Source organism: Rattus rattus, chromosome 3 (genome assembly GCF_011064425.1).
Source record: "Rattus rattus isolate New Zealand chromosome 3, Rrattus_CSIRO_v1, whole genome shotgun sequence".
Taxonomy (NCBI): Eukaryota; Metazoa; Chordata; class Mammalia; order Rodentia; family Muridae; genus Rattus; species Rattus rattus.
In genome coordinates this window covers 171,805,673-171,828,683 of record NC_046156.1, presented here as the reverse complement: position 1 = coordinate 171,828,683, position 23,011 = coordinate 171,805,673, and the positions used below count along the sequence as shown (strand labels likewise).

Here is a 23,011-nt window from a genome sequence, read left to right as displayed (position 1 = left end):
AATTTGAAAGGAAGCAAAGAGGGGGTATATGAGAGGCAGGAGGAAAGAGGGAAATGATATGATTATATATAACCTCAAAAATAGAATAAATAATTTAAAAGGGGAGGAAGATACCTGATTTTGATGTCTGCTCTCTACAGGCACACACAAATAGTAGCACATACATGTGCATGCATACACACATGTACATACACATGCATACACATACACACAGGGCTTGGGAGGTCGTCCATCTAAGATGAACAGTATAAAATATGGGTTTCAAGTGTTATTTACGCTTTTGAAAGAGAAAGATGCTGGGGGAACACAACTTAGGATCTTTTCTGGCAGACTCTTAAAACAGACCTACAGAAAACAAATGTGTACTTTCTGGATTGAAAACAACAAATTTGAAGTTTTAACTCGCCAGAAATAGAATTTTACAGAACATCAATTCAATCTAATTTCAAAGATCCAAGCAACTTGGAGCAACACAGTCATTCTGTGAGTTGAGCTGTACCAGGAGACGAGGCTGCCTGTGAAATCCACTTCATACCAATGAGATTTGTATCAGCACTCTGGTCTTAGTATCCACATTCCTCAGTGGCAACCCCTGTGTGTATAATGCAGTGGGGTTTATGTTGAAGGTTGTGCCTTTCCCCACACCTACTCTGACCCCAACCACCTCCTAAGGTCACTTACAGGGGCAGCTGGAGAATGTCTTAACTAAGAGACAGCTAGCAGATCATTGCCTCTGACACTTCTTGTTCTAGATAACTCAAGAATTTGAATGACTCATCTCAGAAAGCAAAACCAGACAGGGGAAAACGGTCTAACGCAAAAGTAGCAAGTGAAGAGCTTTGAAAGCTTTTGCAAAACATCGAAAACTGAATAAAACACAGAAACGGTAGTAGCAAAATAAACTGTAGTAGGTTATATGGACAGGCTAGTAGTAAGCATTTAGAATCTTCTTGGCATTTTGTCCAATCACACAGTTAAAATTGCCAAGTGCGATGGTGTTTGCTTTTAACCCCAGGACTTGGGAGGCAGAAACAGGCTGATGTCTGTTAGTATTGAGACCAGTTCTCCCCACAAAGTGAGTTCCAAGCCAGTTGGGACTACATAGTGAGCTATTGTCAACAAACAAGCAAGCAAGGAAGCCAGCCAGCCTGAAGGGAAAAACATGGAGGATCAAAGTACGTTTGTTGTTTGCTGGAACACAGATGTAACTGGATGGAGATGATCGTATTAAGTACAACAAGCCAGACTGGGAAAGACAGACACCATGCCTTTTCTCATTTGTGGATGATAGATTGCCTATTGGTGCCCCCACCCCGCCCCCACACACACCCTGCACACGGAGTAAATGCTATGTGATCTACTGCATTCAATTTTTAAAGTGCGATTTTAAGGTAGAAAGAAATGACTGTAGTTCAATAACAGGGAGGCAACGTGAGAAAAAGAGGATCAGGAATCTGAGCAGACGTACTTCAGGTGAAGATTCACAATGGCCAACACAGACGTCCATCCGTATGCATATCATGGGCATAACTGCCAGTCTGTGATATTCAGTAGCAGGGGTGGGGGTAGGGGTAAGGGGAGGGTGGTACGGTCAAAGAACATGATAGATTGGTATAAAGATGTGTCTGTGAAACTCATCACTATATACAATAAATATATGCCAATGAAGCTTATTTTAATTATACCAGCCTTTAACATTTTTATTTTTGAAATTACAATGTAGTTACATCTTTTTCCATTTCCTTTCTCTAACCTTTCCTATGTACTTCCTTGTTCTTTCTCAAATTCATGGCTTCTTTTTCTTTAATTGTTACACACACACACACACACACACACACACACACACACACACACACACAAACCCCTAGATAAATAAACTGCTCAGTCTGTATAATGTGACTTGCATATGATTTCCGGTCTGACTACTTGGCATTGAATAACCAATAAGAGGGGCATTTCCCTGAAGAGGCTGTTTCCCCTTCTCTCAGCATTCTCTAGTTGCTCATGGTTCTTTGTCTAGGGTCAGAGCTTTTAAATTTTGATTGTGTAAAGTCATATAACACAATTATCCTCCTTGGCCTTTTTAAAGCACACAGCTCAGTAGAGTTAAGTTTATTCAAGCCACCGTGTTACATGCATCATTAAAAATTAACTTCATTTGTATTAACTGTAACTGAAGAAGTATTTTACTGTTTTCTAGAGTAAAAATACACAATTGACAAATTTAGGATCTAAATTTTAAAGGAGTTCTGCAAAGTGCACATGCACTAAGAGTACTATCCCACAGGTGTCTCAGTTTCAACTAAAATACATAAAAGCAAGAGTCTCCCTGTGCTTTAGATGAACAAAATATAGTTTAAGTTACATATCACTATATTAGACAAAGTCATTCAGTTACTTTTCTAAAGGAAGGGATAAGTTTTATTTGAAAAGTAAGCATATATTAGCATAAAACTACTAACTTCTGCAAGTGTTTTGTCTATTATGTTTGGTATTTATGAGTGTTCACATCAGCATTAACCAAAAGAATCCTCAAGAATAATAGTGACCATCTTATGACAAATTAAATACATAGTAATTGCTATTATTATTTAGTATATGGAGGGTTTTTGAAAGTATAAATTTAACATTCAAAGGACATATAATTCAGTACTACACAAAAGGGATCTGAAGAGGTATTTCCTCCAAGAGAGAGTTAATGGACAACAGTACATGAAAAGATATTCAATGTCATCATCTGAAAAGTCCAAATTAAATCTCCAGGAGACAGTATTTTGTACTGGCTTTGATAAAAATGTATATGTCAGCAAAATGACGGTGTCTAACAAGTACTGGCAAGAAAGTGGCAAAGACAGAACTGTCTAACTGTTAGTGGATAAAATAGTGCAGCTGTTTGAAAAACTACTCAGTTTTTTTAGAAGGCAAAAGAAAGGTACTACGGCACAGTAATTCTATTTGCAGATACCCAGGAGAAAATGGTACGCCTATAAATATTCATAGCAGCCTTCTTTATAATAGCTAAAACTAAGTAATGGAAACCAAACTGAGATCAAGCCAAATGTCCACCGATGAACTGAAAACTCAGTGTGGTATGTCCAACAACAGACTATGAACCAGCTATAAAAAGGAGCAAAATCCTGGCGTGTGAGAAAAACATGAATGAGCCTTGAAAACACGCTAACATAAAAGAAGTCAATCACAAAGGAGCATGTGCAGCAGTACGTCTACACTGTGGTGTGACGGTGGACGTGTGAAGAGTGAACATCCATGATGCGTGCCTAACATGGAGGCATTTGGGGATGATGGCCAAGGAGTACAGAGTCCCTTTCTGAGGTGATGAAAATCTCTCTGAAATTGACTGCCATTATGACTATGCAACTTTGTAAACATAGTAAAGGCCACCACACGGTAGACTCTCACTTGTAAGGGTCAATGAATTGAATGCATGTGAATGTGTTTCTAACAAACCCAAAGAATATGTGCAATCAAAAACCCCTAAGGCTACTGATACCAAGAAGAAATTTTAGAAGATTCCTATAAAAGAAGGAATTCGGTTTTCAACCATGAAGTAACTTTCTATTATTGGACTAGGGCAAAACCATATAGGTGACAATTTTGGCAACAAAGTATGTTCTAACAATAGTAGGTCTGACAAACTTTGATACAATAACATCTGTCATATAAGGAAGATATGTTCATTGGAAGGATGGATGGATGGATGGATGGATGGATGGGGCACTTCTCAAGCACCGGATCTCATTTCCTAAAGGTCAGGTGCTTATTTAATGGTAAATTATATAATGGGTGCAAGGTATATCCCTATAGAACACCTGTGCTCCATAAGGCATGTGCAGATTCTTTGGGGTAAAATAAAATGACACTCTGTGCCCACTTAAAAGGAGGAAAAAATAATAGTAGTAGATCAAATTGCTTCAATATTAATAGTTTTTTTTTACTATAACATTTTTGTCATTCCTCCAGCCTTCTAGCTTTTTCTTAATACTAATAGAAAGAAACTCAGCATCTCTGAAGCATTATATGCCTACATGATATTGGAAAATCTGAAATTGCCAATCATACTTAGATTTAATAACTTTACATTCATGGAAAATGAAGTTTTGTTCCTATATTTCATAGGAGTTAAGCATTCCCATGGTAAATACTTCTTCATATAGAATTTAATATATAAAAGTTGTTTTGCTTTTATTTTGTTTTGGTTTTTTTGAGACAGATTTTCTCTGTATAGCCTTGGCTATCCAGGAAGTTCTGGAACCTGCTCTGTAGACCAGGCTGGCTTCTAACTCCTGCTTCTGCCTCCCAAGCGCTGGGATTAAAGGCATGAGCCATCACCTCCCAGTGATGATAAAATGATATAAACATTTTAATTGTTTTCACAGCAACGTTGTACATTTTTATTTTGCTTGGGTATCGATACATTAAAGTCTGGCTTTTTTTTGGGTGGGGTTCAAATCAAAAGAATGACTGTGATAGTTAAGTATTGATTCCCAAGACATGACTAACATTCTAGTCTCAAGTGAAAAGGAGCCAAGAGAGAAATACAGTATAGGATCTGCTGCTGTCTCCATTTTTTCATAAACACTCAGTGTGGGGTGTAGGAGTGCTGACACTAGGGGTTTATTTTCTATATTGATGACTATATTTCAATTTTGGAAAATTCTGCAGTATATTCTGAGGTAGTTAGCCTTAATGAATGATAGAATAGCTTGTAGCACACCCTTAAAATAATTAGTTCAAATCGCAGTTCAACTAGAAACCATCCAAAGTTAGCAAATTCAGGTTATCTGTTTTTTTTAAATCAATCATTTCAAACATACAAGGTATTTGACTAATTAAACAAAGTACCTTCACTTGTACTTGTCTGCACTAGACTTTCCAAAACTAAGCCTAGTGTGTTTGCTTTGATGTCCTTAACTCATTTCCTTAACCTCCATAGCTGCTCTAGGAAGAAGATCCTTTCTCTCAGGTGGAGCCAACAAAGACCACTTTGTGCAGGTCTGAAAGCTAAGCTGGATCTTGGAGGAGTCAAGGGACTTAGTGGGGCCGTTAAAGAAGTCGTGTCAAAAGGCAAAGCTCCCAGGGAGGAAGGGTGAAGTGCTGAGGGCACCAGAACATCGAAAGAGGAAACTATCAGGGAAGCAGTGGACCACAAAGCTGGCACAGTGGCTAGTGAAGTCTGTCAAGGGTCCTGTTTGCCTTGCCAAGAAACCACTCATTAGACAATGCAAAGAATAGACAAGGCAAACAAGTGGCGCTCTCCTGAAGCCTTTGTGAGAACAGGAGGCAAATGGTGTTGCAGTTAACTATGAGATAGAACCTGCTAGAGCAGAGGTGCGGGGGAAAAGCCAGGGATGGCTTCCTGGAAGAAGGAGCAACTGAACTAGTTAGGGATGGAACTAAATGGCAACACTGGGGACTCTAGGTCTGGGAACCAGAGAACAATTCTACAGAAACTACAAGTGGTAACTCTCAACTCTAAGTCCACAGTAGAACCATCTAGAGGACTATTAAGCAAACATGAATTTTGGGGTCCATTTTTGACCAGGTAATTGAAGAACTCTTATGGGAAGAGTGATTTGGGGTTGAGTGCAGCCTCCAGAGGTTGTGTTGAATCTGAATAGGACAGCGAGTCCTCTCAGAGCTGAGCTCTGGTGGTCAGAGGACCTAAGACAATTGTGACGGTTAGCTTCCATCGACAACTTGATACAACCTAGAATCACCCGGTAAGAGAACCTCGGTGCGGGACTGTGTACATCATGTTGACTTGTGCCCATGTCTGTGACGGATTATCTCGACTGCCATAATTGGTACAGGAAACGCTGTGCCTCCTCCACAATGTTGCCAACTAGGGTTATTCTATCTGTCCTTGTTTACCCTCCATATCCCAACTGTGAATTAACCTCCACAAAGCAGACTAAGAGTTCATGGAGGACAGGGCCTTGGCTTTCTTCACTTGGGTATCCTTAGGTCCTGGCAATAAAATACCTGGCATAGTTAAAGGCTTAGTAACTGCTTATTGAGTGAAGCTGTCACGCTGGAGAAATATGGTTCTGTGACAGCCAGATTTTGATGATTATCCCTAAACTACTGCTCCCATTTTCTTTGTCTGTTGCAAGAAGCTGGGAGGTTGCCTAGTTCCTTGCATGGGCTCTTCTTACTGTACTTCTTCATTCAGGGAGGAATTGTCCGGCCTTCTTTCCCACATCTGTGAACAGCTTCTAGGAGACGGCACAGGTCCACCCTGTGGGCTTCAGATGAAGCGTCTTCATGGCCGACTCCTAGGTCTCCACGAGTTGGATTTGGATGTTAAGGTAGAGGCTTGAGTTTGCCCCGAGAGGTGATCCAGGAAGACACTGCTGCTAGTTGTGCTCACTCCCAGTGGAATCCAGGCTGCCCTACGTGGGCTGAGTTTCTCGGGGAAGACTGGGAAGTTGTATAACCAACGATAATATTTGGAATGATGCAGCTGTGATCAAGGAAATCGAATCTCAGGCTGCAGGGCAGAAACCAATCGTCTCCAGTGGTGAGGGAGGAATTCTCGTTGGCTCCATGCTGTTTCTGGATTAACTTTCTGGGTTATCTAATTTATTGTAATGGGAGAGTGGTCGCTGCGAGAGTCATAGACGGAGGAAGCTTGTGGAAGCCACAGCCGTAATTACAAGCCCACAAGCTCGAGTTCTCTGTCCTCGTTGCTTCCATGTGTTCAATTGAGAGGACAGACCTTCATGCTGCTGCTCTTGCTTTCAACAGCTGCTGCTACTATAGCGCATTCCAGGAGCCAGGCTGAACCCTCATATGGAGCCCACAACAAGCACCCCACTATCTATGCTACTAAAAATGAGAGCGAAGCCTAAACGCACTCCTCTCTTTAGAGTGGTGCTTTTTATCCCAACTAATGGAAATGAGTAGCCTGCCTTGAGTTCTTGTCCGTAAGTACCCAGAGTATTCAAACTGGCCTCAGACACATGCCAGACACTTGGCAAACCAATAGTTCAAAATATTAAATTCCCCTTAACTGACCCTGGTTCTCATTTTTGCAGGCACTCAACATGTGTTTCAAAAGCCCAAGGATTAAGAATTTGTCTATCTCAGGTTTTTGTTTTTGTTTTCTTGTGTTAAATGACAGATTTTTAGTTTGCGTTGGTTGTGAAGTAACATTATTCTGAAGCCAGAGAGCCATACTTTGAGGCGAAATGTTTACTGCTTTCATTTTCATTATTTTCTCAGTTAGAAGAATCCTTTGCTGGCAATTCTGGCTTGCTGGCTTTGTACCTAGTCAACTCTTACCTCCCACAGGATTCATTGGTCTATGCATTTGAAAGGAAAATGCCTAAGTGACATTTGACCACGAGAGAGCCTGTCACATGGGGAAGGGGATCACAGGCAAGTGGGCATTTTGTTTTTCTGGTTCTTTAAATTTTTGCCTGCTTTACTTTGGGTACAAAGAGAACCATTAGTTTTACAAGGACAAGTGAGTTCCAAGGATCTCCCGTTCCTGGAAATGTCTGGGCAGAAGCTGGACAGTCATTTGGAAGGGAAACAGTAGGCAAGAGTGAGCAACAGTTATTTCCCAATGAGAGGTAAATATGGGGTTCTGGAGGAAGAGAAACACTTTCCTCTCTTACAGGAAATCAGACAGAAAGTGAGAAAGCTGTCCTGTTAAATTCCCTTTTCCAGTCTTTGGGTTAGGGGAAAGAGAAAGCCCTCGGGGTTAGGGAATACTTAACATCTTGTGGGTGTTTGCTAATTATCTCTCTTTTCCTTCTTAAAATATGACAAGGAGGGTCTCAGGCAGCAGTGTCGATTCGGGATGTGGAAACATTATAATTTATTATCTCTTTCACATGATAAAGGGCAGGGGCTTTCCGTTCTTAGTTGCGATTTGAAGTAAAATTGCGTTAACTTAAAAAAAAATTAAGGGGGAATATGAATGACATCTTTGCTGGTAAACTCTAGAGCAGCCGACGCTGGGTGGGAGATGCCTCTAATGAAGAAAATCAGATTTGGATTCATTTCTAAAAAGCGAGCCAAGGGGAGGGGGAGGGTGGGTATGATTTAAATACATTATATACATATATGAAATTGCCAAAAAAAATTTCTTATAAAAATGTCGACCAAACTGCCTCTTCCTTTTGGGGCTTGGAGAGAACCAGTGAAATTGGTTCTCTGAGAATTTGTGCATGCATATTCTTCTGTGAGCTAAGGAATTTAGGGGGCCTCTCTATCTAAGTAGATGCACTCAATAGATCTCTATGTACATCAACTTAGGGACTTTCTCTTCGTATTCAAGCACCTCCACTGCCTAGCTGAGTATCTAACAAAGAATAAAACTGTAAATGAATGAATGAATGAATGAATGAATGAGTGAATGAATGTAACAAGATGAACTTCATCTATTTTGTGATCCAACCTCGGGTGTGCCCCAACACAGGCTTCAAACTGCTGTTCTCATAAACGTGCCTAATACACCTCTCTCATCTCGTTCATGTACACTGTAGCCCATGAGAGACTGCCTACTGATAGCCTTTCCCTTACAGAAAACTGGGGCTGACAGTAAAACTTTCCTGTGTTGATTGGTTGCATGAAGACACACACTTAGAATGAAAACACAAGAAAGCACCATTTTAAAAAAAAAAATGATTCAAGAGTATATTCTAGCTATATCCATTCAATATAACCAGACATGGCATTTAATTATTATCCTGTGCATTAAATCAGGCTAAGCTGGCCAAACCAACTCATATTTCTGGCATGAAATAGCTAGTTTGGCTGCTTATCCTGACCAAACCAATAGAAAATGGTGCCAAAGCCTTGTTTTATTGTGCGGGGTGTTGGCATAGACCTATTCTTCTTGTTCAAGAAAAGAAAGCAAAAAAAGGTACTTGAGTATAAATGTAGCCATTGGGCTTCCTCCCAGACTCTCCCTGGAGCTTCTGGAATGCTAATACACACCAGGGATGTTTGGGAAGACTGGATTTCAACTCAGGACAAGAATGTGCCTCATATAGCTTTAATGCCTCAGCTCAGAAACACGAGTGTTTCAAGTACAAAAATTTGTTGCAGAGCTCTTTATGTTGGTCTGGGAATGTAGCTCAGTGGGAGAATGGGAAAATATTTGCCCGGCATGTACAAGGCACTAACTTTTGATGACTAGCACTACAACCAACAAAGAAACAAATATTAAGAAATGAAACACACCTTTAGTGCCTCTACGTGTGAAAACTAAATGCAATAATGATTTTACTCAACCTATTTCCATCTGCACAGACCCCAAGGCTTTTGAACTTGAGAGAACTAAGTATTTTCCCACAGGAGAATTTCTTGCATGGCTGTGTGGCCTCTGATTTCTTACTGCAATGCTCTTGTCTGATACAAAATTGAACAACTAGTACCACACTCAGAAGATGGAGAAGAAAGCCTTCCCAATCACTGTTAGGCAGTAATGAACATGGTGTCTGGTAGCCATCCACAGGAGGTGAACTGTGCTTAGGGTTACCAGTGGGTGAGTCAAGTAACATAAAACCCAGTAGAAGCTTGGTAGAGGCCTAGAACCAGTGGGGCGTTTCTCAAAAGCAGTAGCACTGACAACCAAGCCCGTGCTTTGACACTAGCATTCCAAGGGTTGACTGAACCAGGAGATGTCCTTTAATTGGCTACACTGTCCTGCTGTTTTGAATTGTATCAAGTCTAAAAACTTGGGAAGGTCTCTTCAAACCTTGGATAGCTAAATTCTCTTGAACAATGGCCACTTTTCCCTCTTGTGGATACATAGTGGCGGCTCGTTGAAGCTGATTAATTTTATATTTCTCAAGTCTCAGCAGGCTCCTTGCTCCACTTTCAGCCACATTATTCTGCAGTGCAGTCACAATCTACTTAATCATCTCACTTAGCCCAGCTCTCTCTCCTGTTGCAGAAAAATATTTCTCTGTATCCATGACTATCAAAGTAGGGAAACATAAAGTAGCCTGAAAGGGCATCTTCATGTGTACACGTCACCCACTTGATGACTGCAAGCTTTGGGGACTGCTTTTTTTTTTCATTCTTGAATAATGGAGCCTTACTTTGTTACCTCCCAGGGCAACACATTTCCCCAGTAACATCTCCCAGTACGCCCAGGGATCCTCTAGGGGGTCTGTGTAATTTGCAAATATTTCCTCTTCTATGTTCCCACTTTTTGAATGTTTTGTATTTAAAACCACAAAGGGAAGTCTCTGTGAATCAATCAGTCATTTTTAATTGATCGTAAGTATCTGATTTACTGTGTAGCTCGGGGATTAATCCTTGGAGACGAACACTGTAAAAACATCTTTGGTTCAGCTAAACCCTGCCCCCGGGCCCTTTCCTTGACCCAGTCCTGAATAGAGATAAAATTCCCCTAATGGTTCCATGTGACCACTTCCAACTTGCAACTAGGTTATGTTATGCGTTCATTTTATATTGGTTGCTTGCAACTTGCCATTCTGTTTTCTTTTTAACAGTCATAGTATAACTGTTGCTAATTTCTTGGACGTTTGAGCAAAACATTTTTTAACCACTGAAAGGGATCCGATCAGTGTAATTTTTTTTTGTCTGAAAAATTATCTAACCAAAGCACTTATTTCTTTAATAAAATTGGTTATTAAGTATCTAGAACACAAGGGGATTCTACTTCACTGGAGAGGTCAAATAAAACTGTTTCTAAACTGAAACAATGTTTTTCTCTGTATTGTACAAGGGGTTTCTGGATGTGTCCCACCCAAAAGATTTTTAGCACAGATGTAAGAAACGGATCCCACTATAGAAGTGATAGCAGAAAGGAGTCTGGACACACTCTGAGTGTGTCCAGGGGAAGAGCATACGCTCAACCTAGAAGTTAGTTGCTAGTGATGACGTAGAGGGACTCACTGTTTCACTCAGTACAATGTTTTTACTCAGTACAATGTTGGATGCGAGCTCTGACCTGTAAGTGATTTCTGCAAAGAGTTCCCCTTTAGAGGAAAATGGTTAATAAAATGAAAACATGTCCCATGCCAACATTTAATAATGCATCTGTAGTAAGAATTGTAGCCTCTATAATTACCTCTAGTCAGCAACTATAAATGGGTACCCCAAAGAATGAGAGGACTCGTTTGTGGCCTGTTTATCCTCCACTCTGAGCTTGTGGACATGCAGTTACTTGTTTAAGGCCCTGGACAAGTGGAAGCCAGATCTGTGCTCAGATCTGCAAGGCACCTAGGAGCACTCTGACATAGTTTCCCTGCATGTAATGGCTAGCCCTCTAAGGCATGTGGTAGTCAGAATGCTGCTGCCCTATGACCTTTCAGTTGCTCTGTGAAGTTCTTGTTACACAGAAAGCTTGAAAGATTCTTTGAAAACCCATGGGAAGAGGGAGAGAGATGCAGCTTGCATAGAGGTGCCCAAGGACAGTGACCACAGGTAGAAAAAGAAGCCAGGGTCAATAGTTCCTGAGGTCTGGGGCTTTAGCTATAAACCCAGAAACCATTCTGCTGGGGAAATGTTTATGAAAATTCTCCAAGTCAGAGATGTGCGGTGGAAAGAGAAGAGTGGGCAGGGAGGAATGGATAGTATCATTTTTTCCCCCTGTGACTTCTTGCCTGGTCTATATTTATCAACCATTCAGCTAATGACTATTTCACCTCTACCCGAGCAAGAGTGCGGTCTCACTGTCACAGTAAAGAGACCCTATCCTGTGATGCTTCCATTGGTTAAAAATCAAAGTGTCGGTGGGCAGAGTAGCCAATGGGGATCTCTCCCACCCCCTTCCCATTCTCCCACCAGTATAAAAGGTAATGGGGTGGATGGGGAAACTGGAGAAGGAAATAAAGTCATGCGGGTACACCAGGAAAAGATAAGTGTTGGTGGCAGCGGAGTTGGTGAGTGTGTTGTGGCATTACCTCTTGATGAGGCTTCCAAGAAGGCTCCCGCTCATGTCCTGGTGGCTCTGAGAACAAGCATTCTTGCATCAATAGCTAATAGGCTGTCCAACCAGATGTTATCTGGGTGGGATAAGAGGGTGAGAAAACAGACCTGTTGTACGCTGTTGTCAACTACATCACTGTGGTCAGAGAAAGGCTGTTTGTGTGGTGTTCAGCAGGGCACCTCGTTCACGGTGAGGCAGACCAGATTACGTGGCTGTTTACATACATTTCCTCTTGTGATTGGTAAAAATACGAGAGTTCGTAATCATTCATGCATTAGTAAAGCCTCCTTTCCATCATTTCCAATGGTCTTTTTCTTTTTTTTTATTTTCAAGAACAAAGCATGCATCCAGCAGAAACCTAAAGCACTGGTTTTTCTAGGCATTCTTTTGCAATAAGCACACTTTAAAAAAAAAAAAGGAAAAGAAAAGGGAAACAAAGAAAGAAAGAAAAAGAAAACACACAGCAAAAATCTGTCCGTGACCGGTACCTGTGACGAGACTGGAGACGATCAGGGGTAAGACCAACATCTGCAGCATCCGCATCAGAAGCTCCCCAGGAAAGGAGAAGTACTTGACCTCCCGGTAGCTCATTTTATACGGTCGGAGGGCAAATCCAAGGATTGTACCTGAAGGGACAGAAGAGAAAGAGAGAGAGAGAGAAGGGGGAAATTGAGTCTTTTAGAACTAAGGCAACAGCCTCTGAAAAATGAGTGAGTATCTGGCTGCCGGCTACTCAGGTTTGACAACAGTAATTTATTTAAGCAGCAAATATTTATACAGCACTGGGAGCAAGGGCTGTATCTGTCTTTGCAGTCATTATGTGGAAGCGTTTGTTGAGTCCAGGCCTTCCAGTAGCATTTGCAGAAAAAAAAAAGAGACTATCTGGGCTGAGTCAGTGAAAAAATGTCTTTGTCTCACTTCAGTGCAGTGGGACCCATGGGACCCGTGTTGACCCGACTTGGTGTAGGTATGAAGACTAGGGTATAATCTGGAGACAAATCAAACGGTCCTGAGCAAGATGAAATGGGAAAGAAAAGGCCTCACGAGAAAGTTCCAGAAGAACAGATGGTAGAACTGCATAACCACTTACAAGAAACAACTAAACTTTCCAATTTAAAAAAAAAAACAAAACAACAACAACAAAAAAAAAACAACAACCCCCTGGTGCTCTGGTTGCTAATCTGTTTCAGCAACTCCCTGTCTGTACACACCACACCGCGTCTCTCACAACCTGGTCTTGACATTGTCTTGGCAACTATATTGTATATGCTCACTGGTTGCTGGCAAGAGAAGACTTCAAAATGAGCAAAAAAAAAAAAAAAAAAAATTTCCCCAAAGTTTCCTGCTGAGAACTCCATGAGGGTAGAGAGAAAGGAAAGTCTGTCCTTAGCTTTCCTGCAGTCTAGAAACTTTGAAATGTTCTTTCAGAATAATAAATTCATACACAAACTAGATGAGGCATGACACCTGCTGCCCTCCAGAAATTAATACCAGAATCAAATACGTTCACCCCCTCTCCTCTTTCTCCAACTTACCTTCTTAGCCCAAGGGAATTTAGTCATTTCAATATTGCAAATATTTTCAAGCATTTGTTTAGACTTCACTTTTTAAAAAGCCCGAGTAAATTACAGAGAAAATAAAATACCTAATATGGAGGTTTTGTTTTTTGTTTTGTTTTGTTTTTTTCTTTTTAGAGCCAGAGGTCAGGGGCGGGAAAGGGGAGGAGTGAACCCAAGGTTTGCCTGGGAATACATGAAGTCCTTACGGAAACTAAACTTTCCCAATTTCTTATGAAATGGCTTCTCTGTCTTAAGAAATGGAACACAAAGTTCATTTCAACCACCACTGCAACTCCAATTTCAGTTCTTGGGTCTCGGCAACCAGGGCTGTCCCTTCTCCAGCTTTAGACGGTGATGGCGTAATAAAAAGCACCTCCATGTATGTGACTAGGAAATCCAGTCGACCGGGGTCTCGGGAAATGTCAGAATAATAAATAGGCAAGAGAAGAAGATTTGTGGAAAACACAGACAGCCGGGAGCAGAAGCTACCTCTGTCAGCTCCACCACTTAAATAGGGAGGAGGTAACTGAGGGTCCCTGAGCTCTTACTGTAGGCAGGCTCTGCCAGCACTTTTACTCCTGTGAGCAATTTAATCCCCACGACAACGGCAGGATGCGGATGCTCTCTCACAGTTTACTGGTGGAGAAACCTGATCACAATGAATGTAAAAACTGTCCAAAGTCAAGTATACTCAGGGGACAGAGCTAGGACCTAAGGCCATGGCGTTTCCACTCAGGGTTCATGCTTTCCCTCATCTCTAACCCTTCCTGCCTCATATGATAAACTCCGTTGGTGGTGGTCCATAGTGAGCTTATTTCTAGAATGTTCTGGTACCTAGTTTCATACATGGGCAGCGTACAACTGACAAAGTCCCTTGGTTCTCCTAACTGCCTAGTGTATATGGAACAGTGCACAAGAAAGACACCCTGGGAGACAATGTCTGAGGAGGTGATGTTCCATGCACCGTCTCCTTATAGCCAGCGGACTGGTCCTGTTGGGCGGTGCAGCCTGGACATCAGCTCCTCTGGAGTGTGTCTCGGTTTCTTTGTGGGTTAGCACAGAGAAGCAGGTTCAGCTTGGCACTTTCACGTATATCACTTCCTCCACTGCCTGCTCTGCACCTCCAGCCCTGCTCTGGCCACTTCCCTGCTTCCCTTAGGTGTCACCCCCTTCTGCTTTCTTATATATGGGTTCCAATTTCCTCTCATACACCCCTCAGTGTCACATATAAGAGAAAAATATGGAATTTGTCTTTCTGATCTGGCTTGTTGCACTTAACACAATTTCACTTCCATCCATTTTCTTGAAAATATAATTTCATTATTTTTTATGGATGAATATAGTCCCATTCTCTTTTTTTAAAAGCACTTGTTTATTTTATTTATATGAGTACACTGTCGCTGTCTTCAGACACACCAGAAGAGGGCATCGGATCCCATTACAGATGGTTGTGAGCCACCATGTGGTTGCTGGGAATTGGATCAGGACCTCTGGAAGAGCAGTCACTGATCTTAACCACTGAGCCATCTCTCCAGCCCCTACTATAATTTTCTTGATTCATGTGTTGTTGATAGGTATCTACATTGGTTCCATTTCCTGGCTATTGAGACATTACAGCAACAAATATGGATGTACACTCACCTCTGTGATGTGTGGCCTTTTAAAAATTTCATTGAAAAAATCCCCCTCCTCCTCCAGTGCTAAGGATTTAACTAGGGCCTCATGGATGCTACTGTGAACTACAACCTTAGCCCTACAATCTCCATCGCAAAGCTCTTTCTCCCTGTGGGAGCAGCAGAGGTGAAACGGCATTCACTTTAGGACTGACATTTTCAAGAGTGAAGTTGGGTAGGATGGAAACACTGTGAATCAGATTTGTCCTGGGTTAGGTTTTCTGTTTACTATCCCTCTTTCGTCAAGTGAGCCATTTCTACCCTTGGGAATGAGAAGCTTATATTGGGGAAGGGCTATTTATTGAGCCCTTATTATGTGTTAATGGCAGTCTTTAGCCTGCATCACAGCTTTATTAGGTAGATATTAATATGTCTATTTTAAAATCAATAAAATGATGCTAAGAAGTCAGTTAACTTGCTTGAGCTTAAAAAGCTGGTAAGTGGCCTGGAAGTCTTTGAACAGAAGCCAGTGCTTTTCCTGCTGTATGTTGGTAAGAGTCCCTCCAACGCAAATGCATCTTTGTAGCTTGGGCCTAAGGGTAGTTCAGACAAACTTATCCCCCTGATTCTGAGTATCTTTAAGTAACACATTGCTCACAGCCTTCGATAATGTTGGGTTGCCCAGAGATGCCACAAGAGCACCCATCACACTGTGGAACACTGATCTTTTCATCTGCTTTGCCTCATTTCTCTCTCTCCTTTTTTAAAGAGACCATGTTGCTAGGTAGCTCAGACTAGCTTGGAACCCACTAAGTAGGCAAGGCTGGCACTGAACTTGTGATTCTGTTGTCTCGGCCTCCCAAGTGCTAAGATCACAGACATGTGCCACCCACCGTGTTTACCTTAGCAAATCCTTCCCTTAAGGAGTTTAAGTAACTAAATAATTTTATTTAAGTAAAATGGCCCGTCTTAACCATGGTATGTACTCACTCATAAGTGGATATTAGCTATAAAGTAAAGGACAGTCGTGCTACAATCCACAGACCCAGAGAAGCTAAGAAGCAAGAGGGGGGGAAACTTGTGAATCTCACTGTGAAGGGGAAATAGAATAGACATAGAGAGCATGTAGATGAAGGGAAGGGACTGGATGGGGGTGGGATGGGATGGGAGCAGGAAAGATTAGGTTGGAGAAGGACAGGGAGAGAGAGTACTTGGAGAGACAACTGGAATTGGGGGGCATCTCTGGAATGAGTTAGAAACCTAGGGCAATCAAGACTCCCAGGAATCTATGAGGGTGCCCGTAGCTAAGACCCCTAACAATGAGGCATACGGAGCCTGAACCAGCCATATCTTATAATACTTCAAGACTTCCAGTGGAGGGATTGGAACACCAACCCAGCCACAAAACCTTCGACTTACAATTTATCTTGACTATGTGATGTGATGGGGTAAAGGCAGCGTAGAAATTGTGGGAGTAGCCAACCAATGACTGGTCCCTGGTTCAGCTTGAGATCCATGCCATGAGAGGTAACCTACCCTTGACACTGCCTGGATAACCCAGAGGGGGAAAAGAAAAAGGTCAATGAAATGATGGAAACAGATGCAGAGACCCATTAGATGGAACTTGGGGAGTCCTGTGGAGGAAGGATTTGTGAAGAGAAGGAGGAAGGATATGCAGAGGACCTGGTGCAGACCCGTGCAGTCCTCCTGTAAGCTGCCTCAGTCTCTATGAGTTCCTATGTGCCTTGATTGGTTGATTCAGAGGGCCTTATTCTCCTCGTGTCCTCCATCCCCTCTGGCTCTGACACTGGGAGACAAGGTCTCACAAGCACGTTGCCTCACAGATCCTATTGAGGCCAGGGCTATTAGAATACACATCAGAAAGAACAAGAGCCTCTGGGCAGGCAGGTCAAGTGCCTACACCTTGCCGCTGGTAAACAGTGGCACTTTGGTGGGATTAGAGGTGGTGAGGCTGTCTGCCTATGGCCTGAAGTGAGCAGCGGAAGGAGCCATGGCACCCAGGCTGTCCCCTGCAGAGCTTCCAACCCTCACTGTCTGTATTTGCCCTCTCTAAGTCACAGTGCTGGTTTAAGGAGCCTACGTTGTCACACTGTGTTTGACCAGCTTTTAGTTGTCTTTCAAAGCTGAACACTTATGAGTAGATAGAGTCTTCTGGTTAACTGATTCTAACAAGGGCTGGCGCTTACACGGGAGAACAAGCTAAGACGGTTTTGTTTAAGAAAGCTCCCCTCCAGGCTCATATGTTCAGTGAGAAACAAAATTTTTCTTCAGTTTTCTGCTCCTAGCCAGTTCCGGTTCTAGGTCGGCTGCTATCCTATCAGCACCAGATCATGAGGAAATGCTCTGAATGGGAAAACTGCCTTTGCCTTTTCTTTTCTCTTCCTTTTCTTTCTTCCTGACTCTCTCTCTCTCTCTCTCTCTCTCTCTCTCTCTCTCTCTCTCTCTCTCTCTCTCTCTCTTTCTTTCTGTAAGCAGTTAAGATTTTCTGTTTCCTGATTATTTTTATCCCAGCAATGAAAAAGAAAAAAAAAAAAATACACTTCTCTGAAACCCAGTCTGATGCCCAGATTTCTGAGTGATCTCATTATTCCAAGACAAGGTGAGGTCTTTTAATGAGCTGAGCTGGCCTTCCTTTGGTCCAGCAGCAGAGTCCTGAGAAAGTGATGTCCGTCAGTGGACAGACACTGCCTGATGGTTCCAGAGCCAACACAAAGCTTTGTGGTGGCCACCAGAATGTCAGTGCAAAAGGACACATCTTTATTGTTGGCTAGTCTACAAAAATGACCACAGAAGTCAGAATAACTCTGTTAGAGCCAAAAGCATGCTTATCCAAATTTGTAGCTTGGTGACATAGAAACGGATGTCATTGTGTTCATGCTTAGCCTGCAATCTTCCAGCATTCTTGGCTAAGAATGACCTCTGGAATCTAGGAAATGTCTTCACTGAGCTATCTAAGGTGGTGAAAATCCACTGTGTGGTCGGATCCTAAGAACAGTGGTGAATTTTTGCTTACAGACAGGTTCTTACTTATGAACCTGATATAGGGATTCCAGTGGGCATTCAGCATCTCCCTACAGAGTGCACACGAGCACTTTCTTAGAAGACTGACAAACTGTCATTTTCTAAACCAAGACAAAATGCGCTTATTTTCTAAAGCTAAATACTCACAATAAGTTAAAAGTGTTAAGAACTTGCTAATATGTCAACTGACAAAAATAATGGAAAACACAAAAAAAAAATGAAAGAGGACAAAACTCAATTGGTTAGGACCAAGTCACTGCATTTAGCTTCTGGTGAATGCTGGAGTTTGGAATAGCAACATCTTGCTGAACTTTTTATCCATAAACCCTTGCATTAAATGGATTGGCAGACGAAAGCCTTCTAGGGTCATTCCTTATAATGCAATATGCTCCAAGGAATGCTCTAGATAAGACAGGTAGAGCTAGAATGCCTGAAGGACATCTGCTTTGTTCTGTTGCTTAGAAACAAGTCTGAAGTCCTGAGTGATAGGTCAGGGTCTTCCGAACCTGTAGCAGTCTGTAGGCCTCCTCACTGTGTATGCTGCTTCTAGTGTAAAGGAGCATTCACAGAGAATACTTTACAAACAGCGATACTAGATGAGGGTGAGTGAACCATGCTGAGATGCTAGGACCGGCTCTGCCTTTACCTTCCTCCATGATGCTAGACCCGCCCTTAACCTCCTATGCTTTGATAAATAAATAAATATTTCAAAAATATATAAACATGATATATATACTCACATCTATCTATCTATCTATCTATCTATCTATCTATCTATCTATCTATCTATCTATCAGCTTTAGCTGTAAATGCTCCTCTTTCCCTGGACTGCTAGTAAGTAGACTTTCAACTGGTTTTCTTGTTTCTACTTAGCTCCCCTGATAACATGATGCCCAGAGGGACCCCTTTAACCTTTAAAGTAGGATATCATTGATACCTCCCTCTGGTGGCATCAGACCGGGCATAAGGAGGGCTCTACAGCACCAGGAAGTCACGATTAGCATTTTGTCTAAGCTCTGCTCCACAGTTACCTGGCAACAGCCAGGTATGCCTGGCTCACTATAAAAGGGGCCGCTTGCCCCCTCTGCTCTCTCTTGCTCTTGCCTTCTTGCTCCTGCTCTGTCCCTCCCCCACTCTCTCCACTGGCCCATGGCCATCCTCTACTTCTCCACTCTCCCTCTCCTCTTCTTCTTCTCTTCTCTTCTCTCTCTCTCTCTCTCTCTCTCTCTCTCTCTCTCTCTCTCTCTGCCTTTCTCTCTCTCTCTACTACCTCTCTCGACTCCTGTCTCCCCTTCTGCTCTCCCGTGCCCTAAATAAACCATTCTATACTATACCATCCTGTGACCCTCCCCCCCAAGAGGAACCCCTTCCCCCATACCTCACCACATATCAACCAAAACATATCCCTTCTCCCCTTATCTTTTTATAAACACAACGTTCACCACCCACTCCTCCCTTCCTTGCTTCTGCTTACACCTTTGCCCCTCCCCCGCATTGTTTTCCCATCACTTTGAACTGGTCCCACTGTATGGTCTTTGTGAGGAAGTTTAGAGGGAAATTATGGGGTGTGGGAAGAGAGAAGAGTCCCTCATGCTGGAGTCCAGCTCTTCTCCATGCTGCCTCATCCCTCCACGTCGAAGCCCTGAATCTTGGATTTAAACTGACTTGGCCTCCTCCAAAATTAGGTGAACTCTTCAGGCTTTACTGGTGACGGTGTGACGCTGGGTCTCCGTCTTCCTGCTGTTGCTGCTGCTGGGCTCCTCTGCCTCCCATTCACTAGCCCCAGAGAGCCATAGGCTGCCCTTCCTTTAAAGTTTAGCTAATGTGTCTCCTTCGTGCAGCCTCTCCTAGCTTTGCTTCTTCTGGAAGTTCTTATCTCTCCTGTCTCAATTTATCGGATTTATTATTTTCTCTCTCTCTCTTCTAAACGTCACACTTTTTAAGATGAACATCTCTGTTAGCTCAGTTCATGGACATATATTAAGTCCCTAAAACAATTCTTGGTCCATAATAGATATTTGATGACCGAATGAAGAACAGGACTGATTTTCTCTTGGCTGACGATGTGGAACACACTTCCTGAAGGTAGCAATCTCTTGGGTCTGTGAAACCAGTAAATCTTACTCCCTATTACACTTTGTGAGCACAGCCCTACCCCAAGGAACAGCTCCTTTATTTAAAACAGTGTGATTTCTCCCTGCATTGTACAACTGGATCTTGAACAAATTATGAAACCTTACACGCTTGGGTTTCTAGATTCCCAAATGAAGACTGATATGATTTCTCTAGAACCCCAATTCTCTTGCATGGTAGGCTTTTAGGCAGGGAGAGAACAAGTGTAGCTCCGTAGAAAGATCACGAATTCAGTGGTGATGTTTTGGGGCCTGAACCACCAACAAGTTAGGCTGCAAGATAATTTATGTAAATGACGTAATCCCCATATGAAATCTACACAACTCACTTCTCCCTGCTGAGGAGACAAGGTGTGGCGAGCCATTCGTATTGCACTGAGCAATGCTACAAAGCAAGCTTTCAAACTCCCTCCCTGGAAGTCTTCAAATCATAATCTCACCAGAGTTCTTTTTTTTTTTAACCTGCAAAATGGGAGTAGGTTGGAATAGGTTATATTTAAGATCCTTTTGACCTTTAAGATTCTCAGCTAAATATTTGGAGTTCTATAACGCCAAGCATTATATAAATTCTACGTAATTCAGTTGAATTCAGCTTATTTTTTTCTAATGAACTCTAAGCTCTCTCATGTGCAGGTAAAATGCTTCGTCAATTCGACTACTACAGTTTTTTTTTTTTTATTTTTTAATTTTGCATGTACAGGTACTTCGTGCATGTATGTATGTGTACCGCTTGAGTGTCTGGTGCCCGTGGAGGCTGAAGGCCCCGCTCTCCCTTTCCGTGGAGAGCAGAAGAGAGCATAAGATCTCCTGGAACTGGAGTCACAGATGGTTCTGAGCTGCCTGGTGGGTGGGCGCTGGGAACTGAACCAGGTCCTCTGGAAGAGCAGTCAGTGCTCTTAACCATGGAGGATCTCTTCTGGCTTCTGTTCTAGTTTTATAGCAAGAAATGATTGAGGGGTTGAATAAATATTTCTGCTTTAGGATTTGTCTCTCAATTTGGAGTCTAGGCCAAGCTCAGCCCAGTCTGGCGAACCAGATGGGCATAACTTTTCATTAGTTTGTCTTATAAGCAGGTCAAGGCCATAATGGTGAATTTACCTGACCAAGAGTTCTGTTGGGCCCTTATCTCCGACCTTTTGTTTCGATTCAAACTTCCCCCATTTCCTGGTAAGAAGCTTTTTTTGTGTGTTGGAGGCAACCTTTCAGCTCTCTCCCACAGCCCTCAGAGATTCCAGCTCCCGTCTAGGTCACTCTTTTGTCCTTTGGCATTTCCTGTTGTTGAGGTGGGAAATACCTGTTCCCACCTTGCTTCACTCAGAGGAACCAGCTCAGGGTGACAGACAGATGGCCAGAGTGCAGACACCAGTGAGCATGGGGGACTGGGAGCAGTCTCAGAACCTTTTAGCTTTGAGAAAAGCCAGAAGCTCTGCTCCTTAAAGTTTACTAACAACACTCTGTGAGGTTGGGTTGCAGCTTTCTGTGAATGGAAGCAGCATTTACTCTAGGTTTGAGGCCCAGCATCACCCCTGCACCCTTCTCCCCTAAAAAAACCCCTGTGTGAAATGAGAATTTAATTTACAAATAATCAGAAGGGTCTTTTACTTGTCCAACATATTGTTTAAAACAAGTTCAAAAAACAATTTTTACTCTAAAGAGCACAGCCAACATCATTAGAATCCACTAACTTCCTGTGAGTAGAAACTCAAAATGAGGTACAGGCAAACACTTCCAATTCCCTAATTCGTGGACCCTAATTAGGACATTCGTGACCATGTCCTAGGCTTGCACAATCAGTGAGCCATTTCTACCTGCTATCTTTCCTTTAGAGCCTCTGCTCACTTATGTCTCTGTGTAATACAAATATCACTGCATACTCCTATTTCTGGATCCTATCTTCTCTGACACTCAGTGAGCCCCTCTTGTATTCAGATTCTCAAACTACTGGTGCAAGCCTGTTCATGGACTGGATGCCTCATCTAAGAGACTGGGCTGGCCTGGGAGACAGTAGCTCTCAGTTTTTTGAGTCTGATCCCCAGTGGCCTCTTATTTCTAAAGCCCTTGTTGCATAACACATGAGCATCTAAACTGCTAAACCGAAGGAGAAAATTTGAGGCAGAAAGATTAAAACCTGAAACCCTGTTCCATCTCTTTTTGGTTTGAGTGAAGGTCATAGATGGTAAGGGATAAGAAAGTGCTTTAAAAGTTCAGCGACTCATGCAAATCACAGCTTTGGACATCTCATCTGAGATAAATCCAAACTTTGGAAGGAGATAGAATACCAGAATTTGCTTAATTCTAGCCTCCAAATTGTGTCCCTTTATAAAGGTTTCTTTAGATTCCTTAAGTTGCCTGGCCAAAAGACACACCCCCTGAAGCTCATTTGTTCTTAAGTCTAGCAGTGATGGCAGCAAAGAACTCAAAACAATAACAAAAGCCTACAATTCAGAGAAGCAAACGCCTATAACCCGCTATGGAACGGAAATTATACATACTCATCAAAACTCCTTCAGACTCATCAACTTCATTTCTAAGGCTAAAACACACAGATCTATTTTACCAGCATGAAATAATAATACAATATTTATCCAATATAATATTACCCACCACACTGTTTTTTTGGTTTTTTTTGTTTGTTTGTTTGTTTTTTTGTAAATGAGATATAAAGGCTAAAACAACCCAAATGCTCTCCATCTATGGATTGCTTAAAAAATTATGGGACCCACAGAC

At 42.3% G+C, this 23,011-nt stretch overlaps 1 protein-coding gene across 1 annotated transcript in view; it reads right to left on the bottom strand.

Moving 5' to 3' along the window:
• Slc1a3 (solute carrier family 1 member 3) overlaps window positions 1-23,011 on the bottom strand; it is a 73,804-nt gene that overhangs the window by 39,340 nt on the left and 11,453 nt on the right. The window contains exon 3 of the mRNA XM_032898801.1: window positions 12,427-12,564. Coding sequence (XP_032754692.1) covers window positions 12,427-12,564 — 138 coding nt within the window. The remainder of the gene's footprint in view (window positions 1-12,426; window positions 12,565-23,011) is intronic.